We start from the raw sequence: 25,007 nt of genomic DNA, 5'->3' as shown, positions 1-25,007 counted from the left end.
TGTGCACCTTCCCAAAATGAGAATGCTGTTTTTGAACTGATATGGTAATACTCTTAGGTGTGACTTCAAGAATTACAATGCACAGAGGAGAAAGTGTAGTTTGCTATGTTTTCTGTAAGAAAGGAGGAAAATAAGAATATTTATTTGGATTGCTTATATATGCATAGAAGTGCTTATTAATAGATAAGAAACTAATGTAAGTTATTATCTGTGAGACTTGAGGGAGGAGGATCAGAATGGAATGGAAGAAATATTTTTACTGTGTATTATTTTATATTGCTTCTATTTTAAAAAACATGTGGATGTATTACCTATTCAAAAATTCTGAAAATAATAAAATACAATGTTAGATATTAAAGAAGCTATTGTGTTAGTGACAATAGTTTTTAGGAGATTTATTTAAAATTCATGAAAAAATGTTTTGTCTTTCCCCAACCCTGTCTCTTTTTACCTTTCCTTTCATTCAGTGGAGTAGGACGAAACTGGGGCTGGGCATCTGCAGGCAGCAGTATTCTTGCTGAATTTGGTACCCTGCACATGGAGTTTGTCCACCTCAGCTACTTGACAGGGGACCCAGTTTACTACAAAAAGGTTAGTTTTCTTGTTATTTTTGTTTTTTGTCCATCTTTGCTTGCTATAAAAAATTAAGATGCACTCAAAGACTTGAGTAATGCTTAGAAAAAGAAGATATTTGCATTTTCTGGATAAATGTTTATCATGACTGTAGCGTTTGTTTTTTTTTAATAATCCAAAAACAAAAAATCCTTTCTATTTAAAACATATTTAAAATATTTACTATTATTTGAGAAAATGTAACCACTATTAGCTTAAAAAATATATATTCCATTGCCATTTCTTGTCAGCATTGAAGTTCCTATCCAGCATGGTAAGACAGGGAAAAAAACTAAAGAAAAAGTTTAAGAACTGAAAGAATTGAAAAAGAAGAAGGAATACAATAACTATTCATATATTACATGATTGTCTACCTGAAACATTAAGACACTCTACATTTAAATTACTAGAAATAATTAGTTTAATTTTTTGAAATTAAAGATCAATATAGATATTAAAAATCAGTACCATTTCTCTGCACCAGTACAAGAGGTGGGAAAGTTTCATTTTAAAAAAGATACCTTATGTGGTAGTAACATGTATAGGGTTTCTATAAATAAATTTAACAAAAGAGAAATAAAATTCAAAACTTTATTGAATGACATTAAATAGTACCTAAATAAACGGAGAGATATCATGTTTACATATATGTAGACATACTGTAAAAATTTCAGTCATGCTGATTATCTGTAACATCAATTCATTGCCAATCAAGTCCCAAATAGCTTTTTTTTTGTAAGTGGAACTTATGAAATTTCTATGTAATAGAAATATTCGAGACACTCCTGAAGAAAAACAATGTAGGTGGATTTGCAGTAGCCAGTATCAACACTGTATGGCATTGGTACAGAGATAAATAAATTGAACAGATGAGATTGTGTGCTGGTTTGGATGCATTATGTCCCCCAAAACCCCATGTTCTTTAATGCAGTCTTTTGGGAACAGACGTATTAAATGTGTTGATTAGGTTAGAATCCTTTGATTGTTTCCATGGAGATGTGACTCAATCAACTGTGAGTGAGAACTTCCATTGGATAATTTCCATGGAGATGTTACCCCACCCTTTCAGGTTGGGTCTTAATTGAATCATGGGAGTCTTATGAAAGTTCACAGTCAGAAGGAGGTGCTGCAGCTAAGAGAGACACTTTGAAGTACACACAGGAGCTGAGAGTGAAGCTGGAACACGGCCTGGGATCAGCAGACACCAGCCATGTGCCTTGCCAGCTGACAGAAGTTTTCCAGATGCCATTGGCCTTCCTTTGGTGAAGGTACCCTATTGTTGATGCCTTACCTTGGACACTTTATGGCCTTAAGACTATAACTCTGTAACCAAATAAACCCCTTTATAAAAGCCAATCCATTCCTGGTATTTGCATTCTGGCAGCATTAGCAAACTGGGACAGATAGGTTTTAAACAGACCCATATATATATATAAACTTGTTATGACAAAGGTACAGTTGTACATTATGACTATTAGTTCCAGGAGCATTAAAGTTTTAAATGTAAAAGGCAAAAGTTTGGCACTTTCAGAAAATAAAATACAGTAAAATTCCTTATTCCCTTAGGATAAAGAATGACTTTTTTAAAACAGGAAATTAAAAATATTAACTAGTAGATTGAAAATGCACATGACCTATAACCCAACAATTCTATTCCTTAGTATGTACATCTACATCATGTACATAGAAGCATTGTATTAGCAATTTATATAATATTATAAAATGCAATAAAGCAGTGAAAATAAATGAATTAGTGTTATAGTTAACAATTATGGTAACAACTGTGATAATTATTATAACATAATTGTTAATTAACATAATTGTTAATAATTATAACATAATTGTTATAATTATTACAACGTAATTGTTAACTGATTCAATTATGAATCAACAAGTATGATTAAACTTTTATAACGATCAAAACAAATAGAGACAAACAATATATTGTTTGGGGATTCAAGAGTAGTTTTAACAAAGTTTGCGATGATGAACATAAAAATCAGACTGTGGTTACATCTTGGAGAAAAGCAGTGCATATGTGAATGGCAGTGGTAAACAGCATCAAGATTTTTGTAGTATTGTATTTTTAAAATTGAGGTGTGAGTGCAATCTATATATATTCGTTAAACACAGAAAATAAAACAATTGATAAGAATTTTCAGGTAAAGACAGCAAAATGGAACCAGACTGAAGAAATTTCCTTTCCTAACTAAATGAAAATAACAAACATGGTAAAGACCAGTAAAAATTCATCCACAGCAATGAAGGAAGGAAAGGCTGGAATCTTATGCCCTATATATGTGGTTACCAAAAAGGGAAGCAAAAGATTTGTCATTATACTTAAATCTGCTTCCCACCCCATCTTGAATCCTTACTGGGAAAAGAAAGTGAGTCAATAAATTCTTGGTACTACCTATTAATCTCACAAAGAAGAATAATGCCTCTGGTTTGCAGTACACAGATGCCCGCAGCTCCAGCAGAGTTCTCAGCTTCCATCCTCCATGAAAAAACAAAGGCCTCAGGAAGTGGAAAGGACACGAGTAATGCAGATCTCAAGTTGTGTCCAGGAATGGAGGAATACACAAAGACATAGTAGGAATGAAGTCAAAGAGAATTCAACCACACTATATCAGAGCACAGTTTAAGTGAGAGTGGACCCTGTTAAATGTGAGCAAGAGGAAAGGAAAAAGCATGGCAGTTATGTAAACATACTACAAGAAACAAAAGTGGGGTATGGCATGTAAAACTGATTAAGAGCCCAGTTTCAAAATTTAGAAACAGTGGGGGAAAAAGCCACCATGAATAATTTATACTGTAATAGAAATTGAATTCAATAAAATTAGAACTCAAAAACAAAATACCAAAATATACAAAAAAATGCCTGCAGAGCCAATAAAACAGATTGAGAGCTAAAATAATTTATTTCTGTAACAAATAAATGAAAAAGATCAAAGAATTGATTCTACATAGTTGAAAACCAAATTACTGACATGAGATAAAAGCAAAAGATAATCATAGTAAACACAAAGGAAAAGTATAAAGAGATAAAAATGTTAATCAATTTGTAAAAAAAAAAGATAATCTAACTTAATTGGTATTTCTAAAGTTGAGGACCTAAACCAGTAGGACTCACCTAAAAGCAACAAGAAAGAGAAACAGAACTACAAGCTCCATTTTCAACAACATTAAGCGATATTTGACACTTCATATTACAAAATAGGAAGAAATATTGACCTAAGCAATCAAGTTCAGTGAGGTTTGGGAAACATGAAGAGAGGATGTTTGTTGTTGTATATTTCAAAAATTAAAATCCAACAGAGCACAGTTCACTTGAGATAAAAAGCCAAAATCTTCATTAGCAACAGTAAGAACAGGTGAATGCTTCTTTGGATCCCATTAGACATGATGTGTTGAAAAGCTAGAAAAACAGTACTGAGTTAAGACTCTCACAGACAAGTTGTGTTTATACTTGCATACTTTGGTGAGGGAAGAGAATAAAGTAGGGAGAACGGAATGAAGTAGGATTCTTTATTTTAAGCAGTGCTACATTGCCAGTCTCAAGTTTTTCGGGGGAGAGAAGCAAAGCTAAAAGAGCACATGCATACCTGGCTTCTTATGTTAAAACTCTTTTGTGAATAACTGGTTAAAGAAAAATAGAAATGAGTAATTCATCAAAAAAAAGAACAAGTACAGAGGCAGCCCAGGAACAGAGGCGGTACACTGACACTATAGCTGGGGCAGCAGGACTTTTGGCTGAAGTGAGCTGGAAGGTTCTGGAGTGATGAGCCCAGACCAAGTGCTAAGTTTAGTCTGGGACACTAATGATTAGAATCAACAATTTGAAATGACCAGCTCACCTGATGCAGTCATCTCATCTCCACCTGCTTTCTTTTTTTTTCCTTTTTTTTAAATGCAATTTTATTGAGACATAATCACATAACATGCAGTCATTCAAAGTGTACAATCAGTTTTTCACAGTATCATCATATAGTTGAACTTTCATTACCATAATCAAACTTTGAACATTTTCAGTACTCCAAAAAATAAAATAAAAATTAAAATAAAAAAGCATCCAGAACGTCCCATTCCCGTCCTCCCCCCATTGTTCATTTACTTTTTTAAAAAATATGGTTTAATTGAGATATATTCACATACCCTACAGTCATCCACAGCACCATCATACAGTTGTGCATTTGTCACCAGAATCAATTTTTGAAACTTTTCCTTACTCCAAATTAAAAATAAAAGCAAAAAAGAACAACTAAAACTTTCCATGCCCTCCATCCCACCCTGTTCTTCATCTAAGTTTTGTCCCCATTTTTCCACTCATCTGTCCATACACTGGATAAAGGTAGTGCAAGCCACAAGGTTTTCACAGTCACACAGTCACACTATGGCAGTCTAGATAGTTACACAGTCGTCTTTAAGAATCAAGGTTGGAGAACCTAAGATGGTGGCTGGGAGAGAGAGGGCAAAAGAACACCTCCATGAAAAATACTATATAAAAGCCAGAAAGTGACCCAGAACACCATTTCCAGCGATGCACCATCTGGACAAGGTCTGCTAAATCCACAGGGACTGTGCACTTGGTAAAACCAGGAGTCTGCATTCTGAACAAGTGAGTAAGCCTGCTGAATATCCAGCAGCCACACTGCGATGTGGGGAGACCATGGGTTGGCATTTGGAGGCAGACTAGTTCTTTTTTAACAAACCCAAAGTGGCTGCAGATATGGCAGCGAGAACTGCACAGTGAAGCACAGCAGGAACAGGCTGTGGGTACACCTGAATATCTGGCATAGAAGATAGCCTTTCGTGCACCTGCTGCTAATTGTCTTGGAGCGAGGAAGGCAGAGGTGAGCCAAAAAGGGAATATAACCACACCCCTTGCAGCCATCTTCCTAGTGGGCTGGGAATGCTCCTGCTCGGTGCTGGCGCCACAGCCGAGCCATGCCAAAAAAAAAAAAAACCAGTGTGACAGAAAGTGTTTCCAGCATCACATGTACACACCACAGTATTGGGCATGGACAGTAGCCTTTCATGTACCCATAGCTAATTGTCCCAGAGCAAGGAAGATGGAGCTGTGCGTAAAGGGGGAAATTAACACGCCCCATACAGCCATTCTTACAGTCTGGGAATGCACCTACATGGCCCGGTGGCCCAGAACTTCCCTTGAGGGATGGTGCGCACTTGTGACGTAGCACAGTTTTCCCTCAGCAGAGGCCCTAGAAGGGCATGGCTTGGAAGAGGGACCCACTTGGAAATCCAAGGGACCATATGCCAATACCAAGGACTTGTGGGTCAGCGGCAGAGACAATCTGTGGCAAGACTCAACTGAAGGTTTAGACTTTTGCAACAGCCTTAAATCTCCAGGAACACTTGAGAGGTTTGATTATTAAAGCTGCCCTCCCTCCCTAACCGCTCAGACATACGCCCCACATTCAGGGCAGACAGCACCAAAGACACACCCAAATTTGGTGCACCAATAGTTGATTTAAAAAAAAAGTTAATTAAAAAAAAAAATGAAAAAAATATGCAGAGCCCCCTTGAGGAGCTGGTGGAGAATGCAGGGGTGTTGGGCTCCCCCACCTCAATGGTTGCTAATGTGCTCACAGACATAGGGGACTGGTAGTTTGATGGGCTGAGCCATCTACCATAGGACTTGCCCTTGGGAAGACTGTTGCTGCAAAGGAGAGGCTAGGCCTCCCTATAATTGTGCCTACGAGCTTCCTCCCAAATGCCTCTTTGTTGCTCAGATGTGGACCTCTCTGTCTAGCTAAGCCAACTTGGCAGGTGAATCACTGCCCTCCCCTGTATGTGGAATCTGACACCCAGGGGAGTGAATACCCCTGGCAATGTGGAATATGACTCCCGGGGAAGAACGTAGACCCAGCGTCATGGGATGGAGAACATCTTCTTGACCAAAAGAGGGATGTGAAAGGAAATGAAATAAGCTTCAGTGGCAGAGAGATTCCAGAAGGAGCCAAGAGGTCACTCTGGTGGGCACTCTTACACACAATATAGACAACCCTTTTTAGGTTCTAATGAATTGGAATAGCTAGCAGTAAATACCTGAAACTATCAGACTGCAACCCCAGAACCCATGAATCTTGAAGACGATTGTATAAAAATGTAGTTTATGAGGGGTGAAAATGTGATTGGAAAAGCCATATGGACCATACTCCCCTTTGTCTTGTTTATGGATGCATGAGTAGAAAAATGGGGGAAGAAAAAAAAAGGCACCCAGTGTTCTTTTTTACTTTAATTGTTCTTTTTCACTTTAATTTTTATTCTTATTATATTTGTGTGTGTGGTAATGAAATTGTCAAAAATTAATTTTGGTGATGAATGCACAACTATACAATGCTATGGTAAACAATTGAATGTATCCTTTGTTTTGTATGACTGCATAGTATGTGAATATATCTTAATAAATATGAATTTAAAAAAAAAAGAATCAAGGTCACTGGGTTGCAGGTTGACAGCTTCAGGTATTTCCCTCTAGCCATTCCAACACAGTTAAGACTAAAATGTGGTATCTATATAGCGCGTAAGATTACCCTTCAGAGTGACCTGTCAACTCCATTTGAAATCTCTCAGCCACTGGAACCTTACTTTGATTCATCTCTCTTCCTCCTTTTGGTCAAAAAGATCCTCTCAATCCCACAGTGCTGGGTCTAGGCTTATCTCCTGGAGTCATTTCCCGCATTGCCAGGGGGATTCACACCCCTGGGAGTCACGTCCCACGTAGCGGGGAGAGCAGTGAATTTAACTGCCGAGTGGGCTTAGAGAGAGGGGGCCACATCTGAGCAACAAAGATGCTCTCAGGTAGGAACTCCTAGGCACAATTATAAGTGTCTACGCACTTTCTTAAGTTTGACTCAGTTTATGAGCCTCTTAAAAGCATTGATCTTCCAAGACCTGATAATGAAACTCCGTGGGATAAATTGGATCATTATTACAGAACTGTCAAGTCAGCATTGTTGCTATATCAAAGTCCAACCACAGGTCTCTTTCCCACTAAAACATGCAGTGATGATCAGAGGGCCAAAATCCAGGACAGCCTGTACTTTCCTGCTGGGTCATGGGCTTTGGCTCTTGCGTACAGGCACATTGATGATAACAAGGGAAGGACACATGAGCTGGAGCACTAGGCTGTAAAATGTATGAGAGGAATTCTTTACTGCTATATGCATCAGACTGATAAGGTCCAACAGTTTGAGCGGGATCCACCCCCAACAACATTTCTTCACTCTATTTTCAGTGTGCATGCAGGAGATGAACTCCTCTCCTATGAAGAATATGGTTATCTTCAGATAAACACAGTGTCACTATCTCTTTTACCTTGTGGAGATGATTTCTATGGAATTCCAGGTTATCTGTAACACCAGTGAGGTCTCCTTCATTTCAAAACCAGGTGTTTTTGTGTGGAAAGAGTTTACCATTTACCTGACTTTGATGTCTGGGAATGAGGAAATATAATAATGGCAGCACAGAACTACATTCAAGCTCAGTTGGCTTAGCAAAAGCAGCTCTAGAAGCAATTAATAGATTCAGCCTCTTTAGCAAGCAGGGCTGTTCTTGGTCAGTTATATTTGTGAATCTTGATGCTCACAATCCTAACAGGCAAATGTTGTATTCACTATTACCTAGAGAATTAAGATCTCACAACACAGATGCTGCCCTGATCCCCTGCATCAGTTATCCTGCATTTGCCCTAGATGATGAAGTGCTGTTTAGCCAGACACTTGATAAAGTGATTAGAAAATTAAAAGGAAAATATGGATTTAAGCATTTCTTGAGAGATGGGTATAGAACATCATTGAAAGAGCCCAACAGATAGTACTATAAACCAGCTGAAATTGAGTTGTTTGATGGCATTGAATGTGAATTTCCCATATTTTTCCCTTTTACATGATGATTTGTGGAGTTTTTAGGGGTAACCCCAAACAAATAAAGGAATATCAGGATCTTCTGACTCCAGTACTTCATCAGTATGAAGGCTATCCTGTTGTGTGAAAGTATTATTAATGTGCCAGCTGACCTTGTAGAATATGAAAAAAGAAACCCTGGTAGTCAGAAATTATTTCCTAGTAATTGTAGCCATGATGGAAAATTATTTCTTTGGGGACAAGCTCATTACATTGTTGCAAAACTCTTGGCCATCGTAAAGACATTGATCCACTCCAGTACTCTGTCCCCCTACAAAATCAACATAATGTTAGCATGAGGTTTTCCAATCAGGGCCCACTGGAAAATGATTTGGTAGTTCATGTAGCATTTGTAGCAGAAAGCCAGAGCCTTTAAGTTTTTCTCAACACATATGGTATTCAAACTCTAACTCCTCAACAAGTAGAACCTATTCAGTTATGGCCTCAGCAGGAGCTCTTAAAAGTTTATTTCCACTTGGGTATCAATGAAAAGTTAGGACTCTCCATAAGGCCAGATAGGCTCATCAGCTGTTGCTACATCAAAGATTTACTGCATTTTAGGAATACTGTGGTTTGTTATCCCATCATATTCTACCTAAGTGATTTCTACATGTCTCAAAATGTTTTACTGCTGAAAGATACATGAAGAATTCCCTACAGTTCATTAAACAATACTGGAAAATGCGTCAATGTCTACCTTTCCTTGTTCTCATTTGGAAAGGCAATATAAGAGGTAGCCCATTCAACCTCATGTTAAATATGCTGGCAACCTTTAAAAAAGGAATGGTTGGAGTCATAGTCCATGTTGAGCATCTACAGACACTAATATCTGGAGCTGTAATAGAACAACTTGACTTCCTATAAATCAGTGATACAGAAGAACTTTCAAAATTTAGAAGTTGCAAGGAACTAGAACTTGCCAAACATTCAAAAGTCAAAAGACAAAGCAGCATCCCCAATGCTCCTGAGCTGAAACAGCAGCCGGATATTGTCATTACTGAATGATAAACAAACCCACCCAAGAAATTCTTCAAAAACTGAATGAGTGCAGTTGTTTGGCTAACCAAGTCATCCTGCTGGGTATATTGCTCAAAAGAGATGGCTCCAACCTCATCACAAAGGAAAGTACCATTTCTGATCACATTGAGAGAGTCCATAGAAGACCTGGTAGCAAAAAAGTTTTTGTCAGTTGTGTGCCATGCATTAAATCTTTATTAAATAAAATAGTGGACAGCCTGGCCCCACCCATTACTAATGTGTTAGTGCAAGGCAAACAGGTAACTGGTGCCTTTGGGCAGGAAGAAGTTACCCCTAATCCTTTGTCTTCAAAAGTGATTAAGAACATTGTCTATTATAAATATAATACCCATAATGAGAGGGAAGCAGTCATCCAGCAAGAACTGGTCATCCATAATGGCCGGATCATCTCTAATAATCCTGAGTTTTTCAGTGGCACGTTGGATGACTCATCCATGTCTTGGAGTACAAGCTATATATCCGCCATAGATTTATATCGGTTGTGACCTAGTAAAGATAAATGACTTCTGTTGGATATTCTCCAGCCTCAAAGAATGGAAGATATTGAATGAACCAGCATCAGATCAATGGGTCTTTGAATAGAACTCCCTTTGGGTTTTATGACCGAGTGTGGCAGATCCTGGAATGCATGCCCAATGATATCATTGTAGCTGGGAAACATTTACTACAGCAACCAACCCTGTGAGGTATGACCATGTATTAGATGTATTTCTCTCTCCTTGTTCAGTACATTTTGGGACATACTGGCCGGCCAGAGGGATCATTGTGGAATTACTAATAGTTCTATCCATTGTACTGGAAAGAAATCCTGAACAAGAATTTCAAGACAAAGTAGATCTAGACAAATTGGTGAAAGAAGCATTTCTTGAATTTCAAAAAGATGAAAGTCGGCTAAAGGAAGTGGAAAAACAAGATGACCTGAGTTCCTTTTACAGCACTCCCCTCCCTGGGTGAAAAAAAGGAAGGTGCAGCTATTTGACAAAGGTTGTGTTGAATTTGCTGCTGGAACAGGAAGTGAAGCCCAGCAGTGATGACCCATAACTGGTTACCTAATGAGGAATGTAGAAGACACTCTGATGAGACACTGACTAGAAGTCTGTTAAGTTTCATGTTGAAGCATAATCAAGGTAACTATTATTATGTATTGATTGATCATGCTGGTGAAGTGTTTGCCATGCTCTTGGCAGAGTTATTGAACCTCTTTTGTATGCCATTGCCAATTTAAAGGTGAAAAATGCTTTAATTCAAGCAAAAAAAGTTCTCATGATTATACCAACGATAATAACCTTCACTGAATGATAGAAAGTTTATGGATTGAAAATTGACCTCTGCATGTTTCATGAAAATGAATCTTTTCTGTTTATACTAAATTCCCACCTCAAGGCCATTAAAGTGAGTTTGTCAACTAATAGTACATGCTGGTGGACTTTTTTTTAGTGAAATTGGTCATGCTATGAGACCACCTTAATATGCATCATAAAAGTAAAGTCATCCTGGGGAGGCGGGGCAAGATGGCAGACTGGTGAGCTGTAAGTTTTAGTTACTCCTCCAGGAAAGTAGGTAAAAAGCCAGGAACTACGTGGACTGGACACCACAGAGCAATCTGTCTTTGGGCATACTTCATACAACACTCATGAAAATGTCGAACTGCTGAGATCAGCGAAATCTGTAAGTTTTTGCGGCCAGGGGACCCGCGCCCCTCCCTGCCAGGCTCAGTCCCGTGGGAGGAGGGGCTGCCAGCTCCGGGAAGGAGAAGGGAGAACTGCAGTGGTAGCCCTTCTCGGAAACTCATTCTACTGATCCAAACTCCAACCATAGATAGACTGAGACCAGACACCAGAGAATCTGAGAGCTGCTAGCCCAGCAGAGAGGAGACAGGTATAGAAAAAAAAAAATAACACGAAAAACTCCAAAATAAAAGCAGAGGATTTTTGAAGTTCTGGTGAACACAGAAAGGGGAAGGGCGGAGCTCAGGCCTTGAGGCGCATATGCAAATCCTGAAGAAAAGCTGATCTCTCTGCCCTGTGGACCTTTCCTTAATGGCCCTGGTTGCTTTGTCTGTTAGCATTTCAATAACCCATTAGATCTCTGAGGAGGGCCCTTTTTTTTTTTTTTTTTTTTAATCCTTTTTTCTTTTTCTAAAACAATTACTCTAAGAAGCCCAATACAGAAAGCTTCAAAGAATTGCAATTTGGGCACGTCAAGTCAAGAGCAGAACTAAGAGAGCTCTGAGATGAAAGGCAATAATCCAGTGGCTGAGAAAATTCACTAAACACCACAACTTCCCAAGAAAAGGGGGGTGTCCGCTCACAGCCACTATCCTGGTGGACAGGAAACACTCCTGCCCATCGCCAGCCCCATAGCCCAGAGCTGCCCCAGACAACCCAGTGTGACGGAAGTGCTTCAAATAACAGGCACACACCACAAAACTGGGCGTGGACATTAGCCTTCCCTGCAACCTCAGCTGATTGTCCCAGAGCTGGGAAGGTGGAGCAGTGTGAATTAACAAAGCCCCATTCAGCCATCATTTCAGCAGACTGGGAGCCTCCCTACACAGCCCAGCAGCCCAGAACTGCCCTGGGGGGACGGCACTCACCTGTGACATAGCACAGTCATCCCTCAACAGAGGACCCGGGGTGCACAGCCTGGAAGAGGGGCCCACTTGCAAGTCCAAGGAGCCATACGCCAATACCAAAGACTTGTGGGTCAGTGGCAGAGACAAACTGTGGCAGGACTGAACTGAAGGATTAGACTATTGCAGCAGCTTTAAAACTCTAGGATCATCAGGGAGATTTGATTGTTAGGTCCACCCCCCCTCCCCGACTGCCCAGAAACGCGCCCCACATACAGGGCAAGCAACACCAACTACACACGCAAGCTTGGTACACCAATTGGGCCCCACAAGACTCACTCCCCCACTCACCAAAAAAAAGGCTAAGCAGGGGAGAGCTGGCTTGTGGAGAACAGGTGGCTCGTGGACGCCACCTGCTGGTTAGTTAGAGAAAGTGTACTCCACGAAGCTGTAGATCTGATAAATTAGAGATAAGGATTTCAATAGGTCTACAAACCCTAAAAGAACCCTATCAAGTTCAGCAAATGCCACGAGGCCAAAAACAACAGAAAATTATAAAGCATATGAAAAAAACAGACGATATGGATAACCCAAGCCCAAGCACCCAAATCAAAAGACCAGAAGAGACACAGCACCTAGAGCAGCTACTCAAAGAACTAAAGATGAACAATGAGACCATAGTACGGGATATGAAGGAAATCAAGAAGACTCTAGAAGAGCATAAAGAAGACATTGCAAGACTAAATAAAAAAATGGATGATCTTATGGAAATTAAAGAAACTGTGGACCAAATTAAAAACATTCTGGACACTCATAGTACAAGACTAGAGGAAGTTGAACAACGAATCAGTGACCTGGAAGATGACAGAATGGAAAATGAAAGCATAAAAGAAAGAATGGGGAAAAAAATTGAAAAAATCGAAATGGACCTCAGGGATATGATAGATAATATGAAACGTCCAAATATAAGACTCATTGGTGTCCCAGAAGGGGAAGAAAAGGGTAAAGGTCTAGGAAGAGTATTCAAAGAAATTGTTGGGGAAAACTTCCCAAATCGTCAAAACAACATAAATACACAAATCATAAATTCTCAGCGAACTCCAAATAGAATAAATCCAAATAAACCCACTCCGAGACATATACTGATCACACTATCAAACACAGAAGAGAAGGAGCAAGTTCTGAAAGCAGCAAGAGAAAAGCAATTCACCACATACAAAGGAAACAGCATAAGACTAAGTAGTGACTACGCAGCAGCCACCATGGAGGCAAGAAGGCAGTGGCACGATATATTTAAAATTCTGAGTGAGAAAAATTTCCAGCCAAGAATACTTTATCCAGCAAAGCTCTCCTTCAAATTTCAGGGAGAGCTTAAATTTTTCACAGACAAACAAATGCTGAGAGAATTTGCTAACAAGAGACCTGCCCTACTGGAGATACTAAAGGGAGCCCTACAGACAGAGAAACAAAGACAGGACAGAGAGACTTGGAGAAAGGTTCAGTACTAAAGAGATTTGGTATGGGTACAATAAAGGATATTAATAGACAGAGGGGAAAAATATGGCAAACATAAACCAAAGGATAAGATGGCCGATTCAAGAAATGCCTTCACGGTTTTAACGTTGAATATAAATGCATTAAACTCCCCAATTAAAAGATATAGATTCGCAGAATGGATCAAAAAAAATGAACCATCAATATGTTGCATACAAGAGACTCATCTTAGACACAGGGACACAAAGAAACTGAAAGTGAAAGGATGGAAAAAAATATTTCATGCAAGCTACAGCCAAAAGAAAGCAGGTGTAGCAATATTAATCTCAGATAAAATAGACTTCAAATGCAGGGATGTTTTGAGAGACAAAGAAGGCCACTACATACTAATAAAAGGGGCAATTCAGCAAGAAGAAATAACAATCGTAAATTTCTATGCACCCAATCAAGGTGCCACAAAATACATGAGAGAAACACTGGCAAAACTAAAGGAAGCAATTGATGTTTCCACAATAATTGTGGGAGACTTCAACACATCACTCTCTCCTATAGATAGATCAACCAGACAGAAGACCAATAAGGAAATTGAAAACCTAAACAATCTGATAAATGAATTAGATTTAACAGACATCTACAGGACATTACATCCCAAATCACCAGGATACACATACTTTTCTAGTGCTCATGGAACTTTCTCCAGAATAGATCATATGCTGGGACATAAAACAAGCCTCAATAAATTTAAAAAGATTGAAATTATTCAAAGCACATTCTCTGACCACAATGGAATACAATTAGAAGTCAATAACCATCAGAGACTTAGAAAATTCACAAATACCTGGAGGTTAAACAACACACTCCTAAACAATCAGTGGGTTAAAGAAGAAATAGCAAGAGAAATTCCTAAATATATAGAGACGAATGAAAATGAGAACACAACATACCAAAACCTATGGGATGCAGCAAAAGCAGTGCTAAGGGGGAAATTTATAGCACTAAACGCATATATTAAAAAGGAAGAAAGAGCCAAAATCAAAGAACTAATGGATCAACTGAAGAAGGTAGAAAATGAAAAGCAAACCAATCCTAAACCAAGTACAAGAAAAGAAATAACAAGGATTAAAGCAGAAATAAATGACATAGAGAACAAAAAAACAATAGAGAGGATAAATATCACCAAAAGTTGGTTCTTTGAGAAGATCAACAAAATTGTCAAGCCCCTAGCTAGACTGACAAAATCAAAAAGAGAGAAGACCCATATAAACAAAATAATGAAAGAAAAAGGTGACATAACTGCAGATCCTGAAGAAATTAAAAAAATTATAAGAGGATATTATGAACAACTGTATGGCAACAAACTGGATAATGTAGAAGAAATGGACAATTTCCTGGAAACATATGAACAACCTAGACTGACCAGAGAAGAAATAGAAGACCTCAACCAACCCATCACAAGCAAAGAGATCCAATCAGTCATCAAAAATCTTCCCACAAATAAATGCCCAGGGCCAGATGGCTTCACAGGGGAATTCTACCAAACTTTCCAGAAAGAACTGACACCAATCTTACTCAAAGTCTTTCAAAACATTGAAAAAAATGGAACGCTACCTAACTCATTTTATGAAGCTAACATCAATCTAATACCAAAACCAGGCAAAGATGCTACAAAAAAGGAAAACTACCAGCCAATCTCCCTAATGAATATAGATGCAAAAATCCTCAACAAAATACTTGCAAATCGAATCCAAAGACACATTAAAAAAAATCATTCACCATGACCAAGTGGGGTTCATTCCAGGCATGCAAGGATGGTTCAACATAAGAAAATCAATCAATGTATTACAACACATTAACAAGTCAAAAGGGAAAAATCAATTGATCATCTCAATAGATGCTGAAAAACATTTGACAAACTCCAACATCTGTTTTTGATAAAAACACTTTGCGGTCGCAGTTGATTTGTCTGGGGGGGGGGGGCGGCCGGTTGCTGAACCCTCGGCTCTCGGCGTTGCTCGGAGGGTACCGGCGGCGGGGGCTCTTTCCCGGAGGCGAGGGCGAGGCGGGGGACTGGGCCCGGTCCCCGGCGGAGGCGTGCAAGGTGTGGAGGGCGGCGAGAAGGAACAGGCGGGACACGGTTCTTTGAGGGTGAAGAAGCCAAGAGAGTTTATTAGGGGTGAGCACAGGTTATATAGGCTGGCATAGAGGGCGGGGGTTGTTACAAGTCAATGCTGAGGGGATAAAGGCTAGGATTGGTTCTGAGAGGGTGCGGAGGTTAGGATTGGTTCTAAGAGAGCACGGAGGTTGTTTGAAAAGGGGTGGGAGTTGCTCTAGCAACGGTGTCTGGCAACAATGTTGGTGATGGGAGTTGCACTGGCAACGGGGAGTGTCCAGGCAAGATAAGGGGGTGGGGAAAAGGCGGTTCCCTCCGGCAAGCTTCTCCTAACAGTGGTATTTTGGGTGAGGAAATGGGGCCTGCCTCCGGCCTCACTTTCCCAGACCGGGGGGCTGTGAAGGGCGCTGTTCACCCGTACCCACTACCCTCCCCAGGGGTGGCCGATCCCCTGGCCCAGGCCCGCCAAGTCGAAGCACGTAATCAGTGTCCCGCAACACTTCAAAAGGTAGGAATTGAAGGAAACTTCCTCAACATGATAAAGAGCATATATGAAAAACCCACAGCCAGCATAGTACTCAATGGTGAGAGACTGAAAGCCTTCCCTCTAAGATCAGGAACAAGACAAGGATGCCCGCTGTCACCACTGTTATTCAACATTGTGCTGGAAGTGCTAGCCGGGGCAATCCGGCAAGACAAAGAAATAAAAGGCATCCAAATTGGAAAAGAAGAAGTAAAACTGTCATTGTTTGCAGATGATATGATCTTATATCTAGAAAACCCTGAGAAATCGACGATACAGCTACTAGAGCTAATAAACAAATTTAGCAAAGTAGCAGGATACAAGATTAATGCACATAAGTCAGTCATGTTTCTATATGCTAGAAATGAACAAACTGAAGAGACACTCAAGAAAAAGATACCATTTTCAATAGCAACTAAAAAAATCAAGTACCTAGGAATAAACTTAACCAAAGATGTAAAAGACCTATGCAAAGAAAACTACATAACTCTACTAAAAGAAATAGAAGGGGACCTTAAAAGATGGAAAAATATTCCATGTTCATGGATAGGAAGGCTAAATGTCATTAAGATGTCAATTCTACCCAAACTCATCTACAGATTCAATGCAATCCCAATCAAAATTCCAACAACCTACTTTGCAGACTTGGAAAAGCTAGTTATCAAATTTATTTGGAAAGGGAAGATGCCTCGAATTGCTAAAGACACTCTAAAAAAGAAAAACGAAGTGGGAGGACTTACACTCCCTGACTTTGAAGCTTGTTATAAAGCCACAGTTGCCAAAACAGCATGGTACTGGCACAAAGATAGACATATAGATCAATGGAATCGAATTGAGAATTCAGAGATAGACCCTCAGATCTATGGCCGACTGATCTTTGATAAAGCCCCCAAAGTCACTGAACTGAGCCATAATGGTCTTTTCAACAAATGTGCAGGGAGAGGTGGATATCCATATCCAAAAGAATGAAAGAGGACCCCTACCTCACCCCCTACACAAAAATTAACTCAAAATGGACCAAAGATCTCAATATAAAAGAAAGTACCATAAAACTCCTAGAAGATAATGTAGGAAAACATCTTCAAGACCTTGTATTAGGCGGCCACTTCCTAGACTTTACACCCAAAGCACAAGCAACAAAAGAGAAAATAGATAAATGGGAACTCCTCAAGCTTAGAAGTTTCTGCACCTCAAAGGAATTTCTCAAAAAGGTAAAGAGGCAGCCAACTCAATGGGAAAAAATTTTTGGAAACCATGTATGTGACAAAAGACTGATATCTTGCATATACAAAGAAATCCTACAACTCAATGCCAATAGTACAGACAGCCCAATTATAAAATGGGCAAAAGATATGAAAAGACAGTTCTCTGAAGAGGAAATACAAATGGCCAAGAAACACATGAAAAAATGTTCAGCTTCACTAGCTATTAGAGAGATGCAAATTAAGACCACAATGAGATACCATCTAACACCGGTTAGAATGGCTGCCATTAAACAAACAGGAAACTACAAATGCTGGAGGGGATGTGGAGAAATTGGAACTCTTATTCACTGTTGGTGGGACTGTATAATGGTTCAGCCACTCTGGAAGTCAGTCTGGCAGTTCCTTAGAAAACTAGATATAGAGCTACCATTCGATCCAGCGATTGCACTTCTCGGTATATACCTGGAAGATGGGAAAGCAGTGACACGAACAGATATCTGCATGCCAATGTTCATAGCAGCATTATTCACAATTGCCACGAGATGGAAACAACCCAAATGTCCTTCAACAGATGAGTGGATAAATAAAATGTGGTATATACACACGATGGAATACTACGCGGCAGTAAGAAGGAACGATCTCGTGAAACATATGACAACATGGATGAACCTTGAAGACATAATGCTGAGCGAAATAAGCCAGGCACAAAAAGAGAAATATTATATGCTACCACTAATGTGAACTTTGAAAAATGTAAAACAAATGGTTTATAATGTAGAATGTAGGGGAACTAGCAGTAGAGAGCAATTAAGGAAGGGGGAACAATAATCCAAGAAGAACAGATAAGCTATTTAACGTTCTGGGGATGCCCAGAAATGACTATGGTCTGTTAATTTCTGATGGATATAGTAGGAACAAGTTCACAGAAATGTTGCTATGTTATGTAACTTTCTTGGGGTAAAGTAGGAACATGTTGGAAGTTAAGCAGTTATCTTAGGTCAGTTGTCTTTTTCTTACCCCCTTGTTATGGTCTCTTTGAAATGTTCTTTTATTGTATGTTTGTTTTCTTTTTAACTTTTTTTTTCATACAGTTGATTTAAAAAAGAAGGGAAAGTTAAAAAAAAGAAAAAAAAAAGAAAAACAAGGAAAAAAAAAAAGATGTAGTGCCCCCTTGAGGAGCCTGTGGAGAATGCAGGGGTATTCGCCTACCCCACCTCCATGGTTGGTAACATGACCACAGACATAGGGGACTGGTGGTTTGATGGGTTGAGCCCTCTACCATAAGTTTTACCCTTGGGAAGATGGTTTCTGCAAAGGAGAGGCTAGGCCTCCCTATATTTGTGCCTAAGAGTCTCCTCCTGAATGCCTCTTTGTTGCTCAGATGTGGCCCTCTCTCTCTGGCTAAGCCAACTTGAAAGGTGAAATCACTGCCCTCCCCCCTACGTGGGATCAGACACCCAGGGGAGTGAATCTCCCTGGCAACGTGGAATATGACTCCCGGGGAGGAATGTAGACCCGGCATCGTGGGACGGAGAACATCTTCTTGACCAAAAGGGGGATGTGAAAGGAAATGAAATAAGCTTCAGTGGCAGAGAGATTCCAGGAGCCGAGAGATCACTCTGGTGGGCACTCTTATCACACTTTAGACAACCCTTTTTAGGTTCTAAAGAATTGGGGTAGCTGGTGGTGGATACCTGAAACTATCAAACTACAACCCAGAACCCATGAATCTCGAAGACAGTTGTATAAAAATGTAGCTTATGAGGGGTGACAATGGGATTGGGAAAGCCATAAGGACCAAACTCCACTTTGTCTAGTTTATGGATGGATGTGTAGAAAAGTAGGGGAAGGAAACAAACAGACAATGGTACCCAGTGTTCTTTTTTACTTCAATTGCTCTTTTTCACTCTAATTATTATTCTTGTTATTTTTGTGTGTGTGCTAATGAAGGTGTCAGGGATTGATTTAGGTGATGAATGTACAACTATGTAATGGTACTGTAAACAATCGAAAGTACAATTTGTTTTGTATGACTGCGTGGTATGTGAATATATCTCAATAAAATGATGATTAAAAAAAAAAGTAAAGTCATCCAGCTGATATTTTGATTCTTAGATAACTGTGTTATTAATAATATTTTAATATACAGAGCTGTGATACTATTTTACCTCATAAACACGACAGTGGTTTTGTGTCTGTGCTAATAATAGGTGCTGGACTAATGCAGTGCAGTAAATCTATACCTTATCAAAGATTTTGAGTGCCTACTAAAAGTAGATGTGTAGGATTGTTCAGAAGTATGTTAAATCATAGGACTGTTAACCTAGTTTGTCCTAATAAAAATAAAATTGTAAGTCATTAAATTTTATTTAGGATTTAAAAAAGAAAGAACAAGTATAGAATTTATACAAATATATTACCAGAAAAGTGGAGGAAAAGAACATGAAAAATAAATGGTGGTCAAAAATACTTATCAGAAAAAAGCAATTGAAAACTTGCTCATAAGAGAGAACATACTCAAGTTCTCATCTTTCTAAAACAACTATAAAAACAGAGATACAATAACATGTGATATCAGTAACAGAGTATAAAAAAAAATAAAATTATCACCAAAATGAAGACCAAAATGAAAACAATACAGAAAAAGACAGTGTTTATAATGTAGTAAGGGACATAGAAGACTAAACTGAGTAAAACTAAGAAACATATAGAAATAAAAAGAGAAAGATATAAAGAAAGATATAGAAAGAAAATGATAGATGTGGAAGAGAGGCAGAGAGGATTCAAGATACGCATAATTTTCAGATGAAAAAATGCTAATTTTCTTATCTTTAATAACAGCATCAGTCAGAACTGTCTGCAGTGGGTTCATCGAATTATTCAAATTGAGATTGTTATACATAGAGATAGTCTCAAACATGAACACAGGGAATATAGCATCCCTGAGCCCATTCCTGAAGAAAGTACTTGGTGAAAAATTCCAGCCAAACAAAAGATAATTAGAAATCTTGAGGTAAAAGAATTAGTGCTGTGCTCAAGGCCAGAAAATAGTCAAGTATGCATAAGGTCTTGTGAAAAAGAAAGTGATTCCCCATTCATTTATACCAATCATGTTATCCTTCAGGTGTAAAGATAACATTCTGAAACAAGTAAGAATTCAAGGAATATAACACCTTTGGGCCAGTGACTAAGAGATGAATCAAAATAAAGTTGCTGGGAAAGTCTCCAGCCTCTTACTATATATTTTGTAGTTTTTTTGTTTTTTTTTTTTAACGTTAACCTTAGAGATGGCTTTCAGGAATACTATTTATTGTGGGAAAATATTTCAAGTTCTGCAATTTAGTTTTACTTCATTCACTTTTCAGCTATCAAATTAACTTAATACTTTTTATAATGAATGTCATGTCATTCTGTCTCTGAAATTATTTCTGTTTTTGTGTCTGAATCTGTATGTAGATGTCTGGAATCATGTTTATCACTGACATTTATGATGATTATTTCTGTATAGTAGAGTGTAGAATTTAAAATCATTTCTTTCTGTGCTCTTTGCATTTTTAAAATTATTGCCTGATTTTTTTCATTGTCATGATCTTTGTTTATAGGTAGAAGTATTTTACATCTGGCAATGAACAATAATTTAAATAAATGTTATTTTAGTGCTACAAGAAGGACTAATTTTAATTTCATTTTTTTCACATTCACTATAAGCACTTTAAAGGTCTTATTAATATGTCAAAACTGATAATTCTTTTGGAAGAAAAGCATTTTTAAGGACTCATGCACTTGCCTGAGCTCAAGGATAAAAAAAATCTACCTCATAAAGTCCCCTTACTAGAGGTAGTATTACAGGTGATGGCATAGCCATCTATCACAGAAAAGCATTTCCTCATAACATTCAAATGGATGATCACATTTTGTAAAGATTCAAGGATGACACTGGACAAAGTGCTTATCTATAATATCTAGCATTGCAGTTATGTTTCATAATCCAAAACAACCCAAGACTGTAATTATAGATGCTGCTAGTATACTATGTAAATATTAAAAATACTCTAAAATATTTATTAGAGAATTGTGATCATAAATCACATAACCAAAAAGCTTCTGAAGAAGGAAATTCTACCAAGATCCTGCTTCAAATGTCTTGAAAAGATTACAGTGCCTGGAATTTTCCTGGAGATTAAGTCAGATGCAGGCACAACATTCATCAGTATGTTTTACGTGATTTAAGATGTTGGCTATTTCCATAGTCGGCTTCTTCATCTGGTACTTCAGCAGTTTCCAGCTAGGTTAGCCATTGATTCACATGGAAAAAGCATTGATCTTCACTGGAAACTCTTAGGTATTCCTGTCTTCCATGCCAAGGAAGACTCTTATTCAATAATTTCCATAAATAGAAATATATTTCAAAATAAGTGTGATGTATATGTTCATAACATTGCATCCCAAGAGCCTCATGGGCACTGAATTGGAACGTGATAGTGAACAAATTTCATTACTACAGATTTAAAAGAAAGAAGCTATTGTTCTTACTGTTCTAACTATCCTCAGAATGAGCCAAGGAGAGTTAATTTTTGTCTTTGGAACATTTACTAATTTATAGAAAAATCTAGAATATTTCACTAAGTTGCATCTTTTTATATAAATTGTAATCATACAAGATGTAGTACTTTGTTTTTTTCACTTAGCATAATGGTTTTTTTAAATTATTGTTATTTTTAATTAGAGAGGTTGTAGATTTATAGAAAATTCAAGTAAAAAATACAGAGTTCCCATATACTCCCTCATTATTGACAATTTGGATTAGTTTGGTATCTTTCTTACGATTACTGAAAGAATATTAAAATGTAACTGTTAACTGTAGTCCATATTTATATGAGGTGTATTTTCCCCTTAAACCACCTTATTATTAACACCTTGTAATAGTGTCATAACAGTTGTTATAATTCATGAGAGTGTTCTTACATTTGTACTATTAAACATAGTCCATTGTCCACAACAGGGTTCCCTGTGTTTGTTAAATACTCTGATGTTTTATCTCCTAACTTTCCTTCTAGTAACATATATGATCCAAAACTTCCCCTTTCAACCACATTGACCAAGATAATTCAGTGCTTTTAATTACACTCACAATAATGTGCTAGTATAACCACTATCCATTTCCAAACATTTAAATTCAACCTAACTAGAAATTCTGCACAAAATAAGCATCAGGTCCCCTTTGTCTACCCCCGTTCTATCCCCTGATAACTTACATTCTAGATCCTGACTCTGTTGAGTTTGCCTTTTATAATTCATTCGTATCAGTGAGATCATACAAATATTTGTCTTTTGTGTTTGGCTTATTTCACTCAACTTAATGTCCTCAAGATTCATCCATGTTGTCACATGCATCAGGACTTCATTCCTTCTTACAGTTGAATCATATTCCATCCGTATGTATATACCATATTTTGTTTATCCGTTCATCAGTTGATGGGCACATGGGTTGTTTACATCTTTTGGCAATTGTGAATAATACCCCTGAGTATGTTGGTATGCAAATGTCTATTTGAGTTCCTGCTTTCAGTTCTTCTGGGTATATACCTAGCAGTGGGATTGCTGGATCATATGGCAGTTCTGTACTTAGGTTCTTAAGGAACCGCAAAACTGTCTTCCACAGTAGCTGCACCAATTTACATTCTCGCCAACACTGAAAAGGTGTTCCTATTTCTCCATATCCTCTGCAACACTTATTGTTTCTGTTTTTTTAATAGTGGCCATTCTAGTAGATATGAATGGTAACTCATTGTGGTTTTGATTTGCATTTCCCTAAGAGCTCGTGATGTTAAGCATCTTTTCATGTGCTTTTTAGCCATTTGTATTTTCCCTTTGGAAGAATTTTTTTGCCTGTGTTTTAACTGGGTTGTTTGTCTTTTTTGTTGTTGAACTGTAGGATTTCTTTATATATTCTGGATATTAAACCCTTATTGGATATGTGGTTTCCAAATATTTTCTCCCATTGATTAGGTTGCCTTTTCACTTTTTTGACAAAGTCCTTTGAAGTGTAAGCATTTTTAATTTTGAGAAAGTCCTGTTTGTCGATTTCTTCTTTTGTTGCTTGTGCTTAGGGTATAATGTCTAAGAAACTGTTGCCTATCATGAGATCTTGAAGATGCTTCCCTACATTTTCCTCTAGAAGTTTTATGGTACATGTTCTTTTATTTAACTCTTTGATCCATTTGGAGTTAGTTTTTACATAATGTGTGAGATGTCCTCTTTCATTGTTTTGGGTATGGATACCTAGTTTTCTTAGCACCATTTCTTGAAAAGACTATTCTGTTCCAGTTGAGTGGACTTGGTAGCCTTTTTGAATATCAATTGGCCATAGATGTGAAGATCTATTTCTGAAATCTCAATTCGATACTATGCTGCTGTGACCGCTGTAGCTTTGTGATATGTTTTATAGTAAGGAAGTGTGGGTCCTCTAACTTCTTTGTTCCTTTTTAAGATGTTTTTGGCTATTTGGGGCTCCTTAACTCTCGAAATAAATTTGATAATTGACTTTTTCCATTTCTGCAAAGTAGGGCTGTTGGAATTTTGATTGCGATTGCATTGAATCTGTAAGTCAATTTGGGTAGCACTGATATCTTGAAGTCTCCCACAATTATTGTGAAAACATCAATTGCTTCCTTTAGTTTTGCCAGTGTTTCTCTCATGTATTTTGTGGCACCTTGATTGGGTGCATAGACATTTACGATTGTTATTTCTTCTTGCTGAATTGCCCCTTTTATTAGTATGTAGTGGCCTTCTTTGTCTCTCAAAACATCCCTGCATTTGAAGTCTATTTTATCTGAGATTAATATTGCTATACCTGCTTTCTTTTGGCTGTAGCTTGCATGAAATATTTTTTCCATCCTTTCACTTTCAGTTTCTTTGTGTCCCTGTGTCTAAGATGAGTCTCTTGTATGAAACATATTGATGGTTCATTTTTTTTGATCCATTCTGCAAATCTATATCTTTTAATTGGGGGGTTTAATCCATTTACATTCAACGTTATAACCGTGAAGGCATTTCGTGAATCAGCCATCTTATCCTTTGGTTTATGTTTGTCATATTTTTCCCCTCTCTCTATTAATATCCTTTATTGTACCCATACCGAATCTCTTTAGTACTGAACCTTTCTCCAAGTCTCTCTGTCCTTTCTTTGTTTCTCTGTCTGTAGGGCTCCCTTTAGTATCTCCAGTAGGGCAGGTCTCTTGTTAGCAAATTCTCTCAGCATTTGTTTGTCTGTGAAAAATTTAAGCTCTCCCTGAAATTTGAAGGAGAGCTTTGCTGGATAAAGTATTCTTGGCTGGAAATTTTTCTCACTCAGAATTTTAAATATATCGTGCCACTGCCTTCTTGCCTCCATGGTGGCTGCTGAGTAGTCACTACTTAGTCTTATGCTGTTTCCTTTGTATGTGGTGAATTGCTTTTCTCTTGCTGCTTTCAGAACTTGCTCCTTCTCTTCTGTGTTTGACAGTGTGATCAGTATATGTCTCGG

The 25,007-nt window shown here is 38.1% G+C and overlaps 1 protein-coding gene and 1 pseudogene across 3 annotated transcripts in view; both read left to right on the top strand.

The window, feature by feature from the left end:
• Positions 1-25,007, top strand: part of MAN1A2 (mannosidase alpha class 1A member 2) — a 377,203-nt gene that overhangs the window by 229,627 nt on the left and 122,569 nt on the right. For all 3 annotated transcript variants that reach the window (XR_005215262.1, XM_037826268.1, XM_037826267.1), the window contains exon 7: positions 468-591. Coding sequence is in view for 2 of the 3 variants with exons in the window: in XM_037826268.1 (XP_037682196.1) it covers positions 468-591 (124 nt within the window). In the remaining variant the exon portion in view is untranslated. The remainder of the gene's footprint in view (positions 1-467; positions 592-25,007) is intronic.
• LOC119526813 lies at positions 4,337-10,631 on the top strand (annotated as a pseudogene).

Source organism: Choloepus didactylus, chromosome 2 (genome assembly GCF_015220235.1).
Source record: "Choloepus didactylus isolate mChoDid1 chromosome 2, mChoDid1.pri, whole genome shotgun sequence".
Lineage (NCBI taxonomy): Eukaryota > Metazoa > Chordata > Mammalia > Pilosa > Megalonychidae > Choloepus > Choloepus didactylus.
Note: the sequence above shows the minus strand (reverse complement) of the source record. Positions and strands in the feature narration are given on the sequence as shown.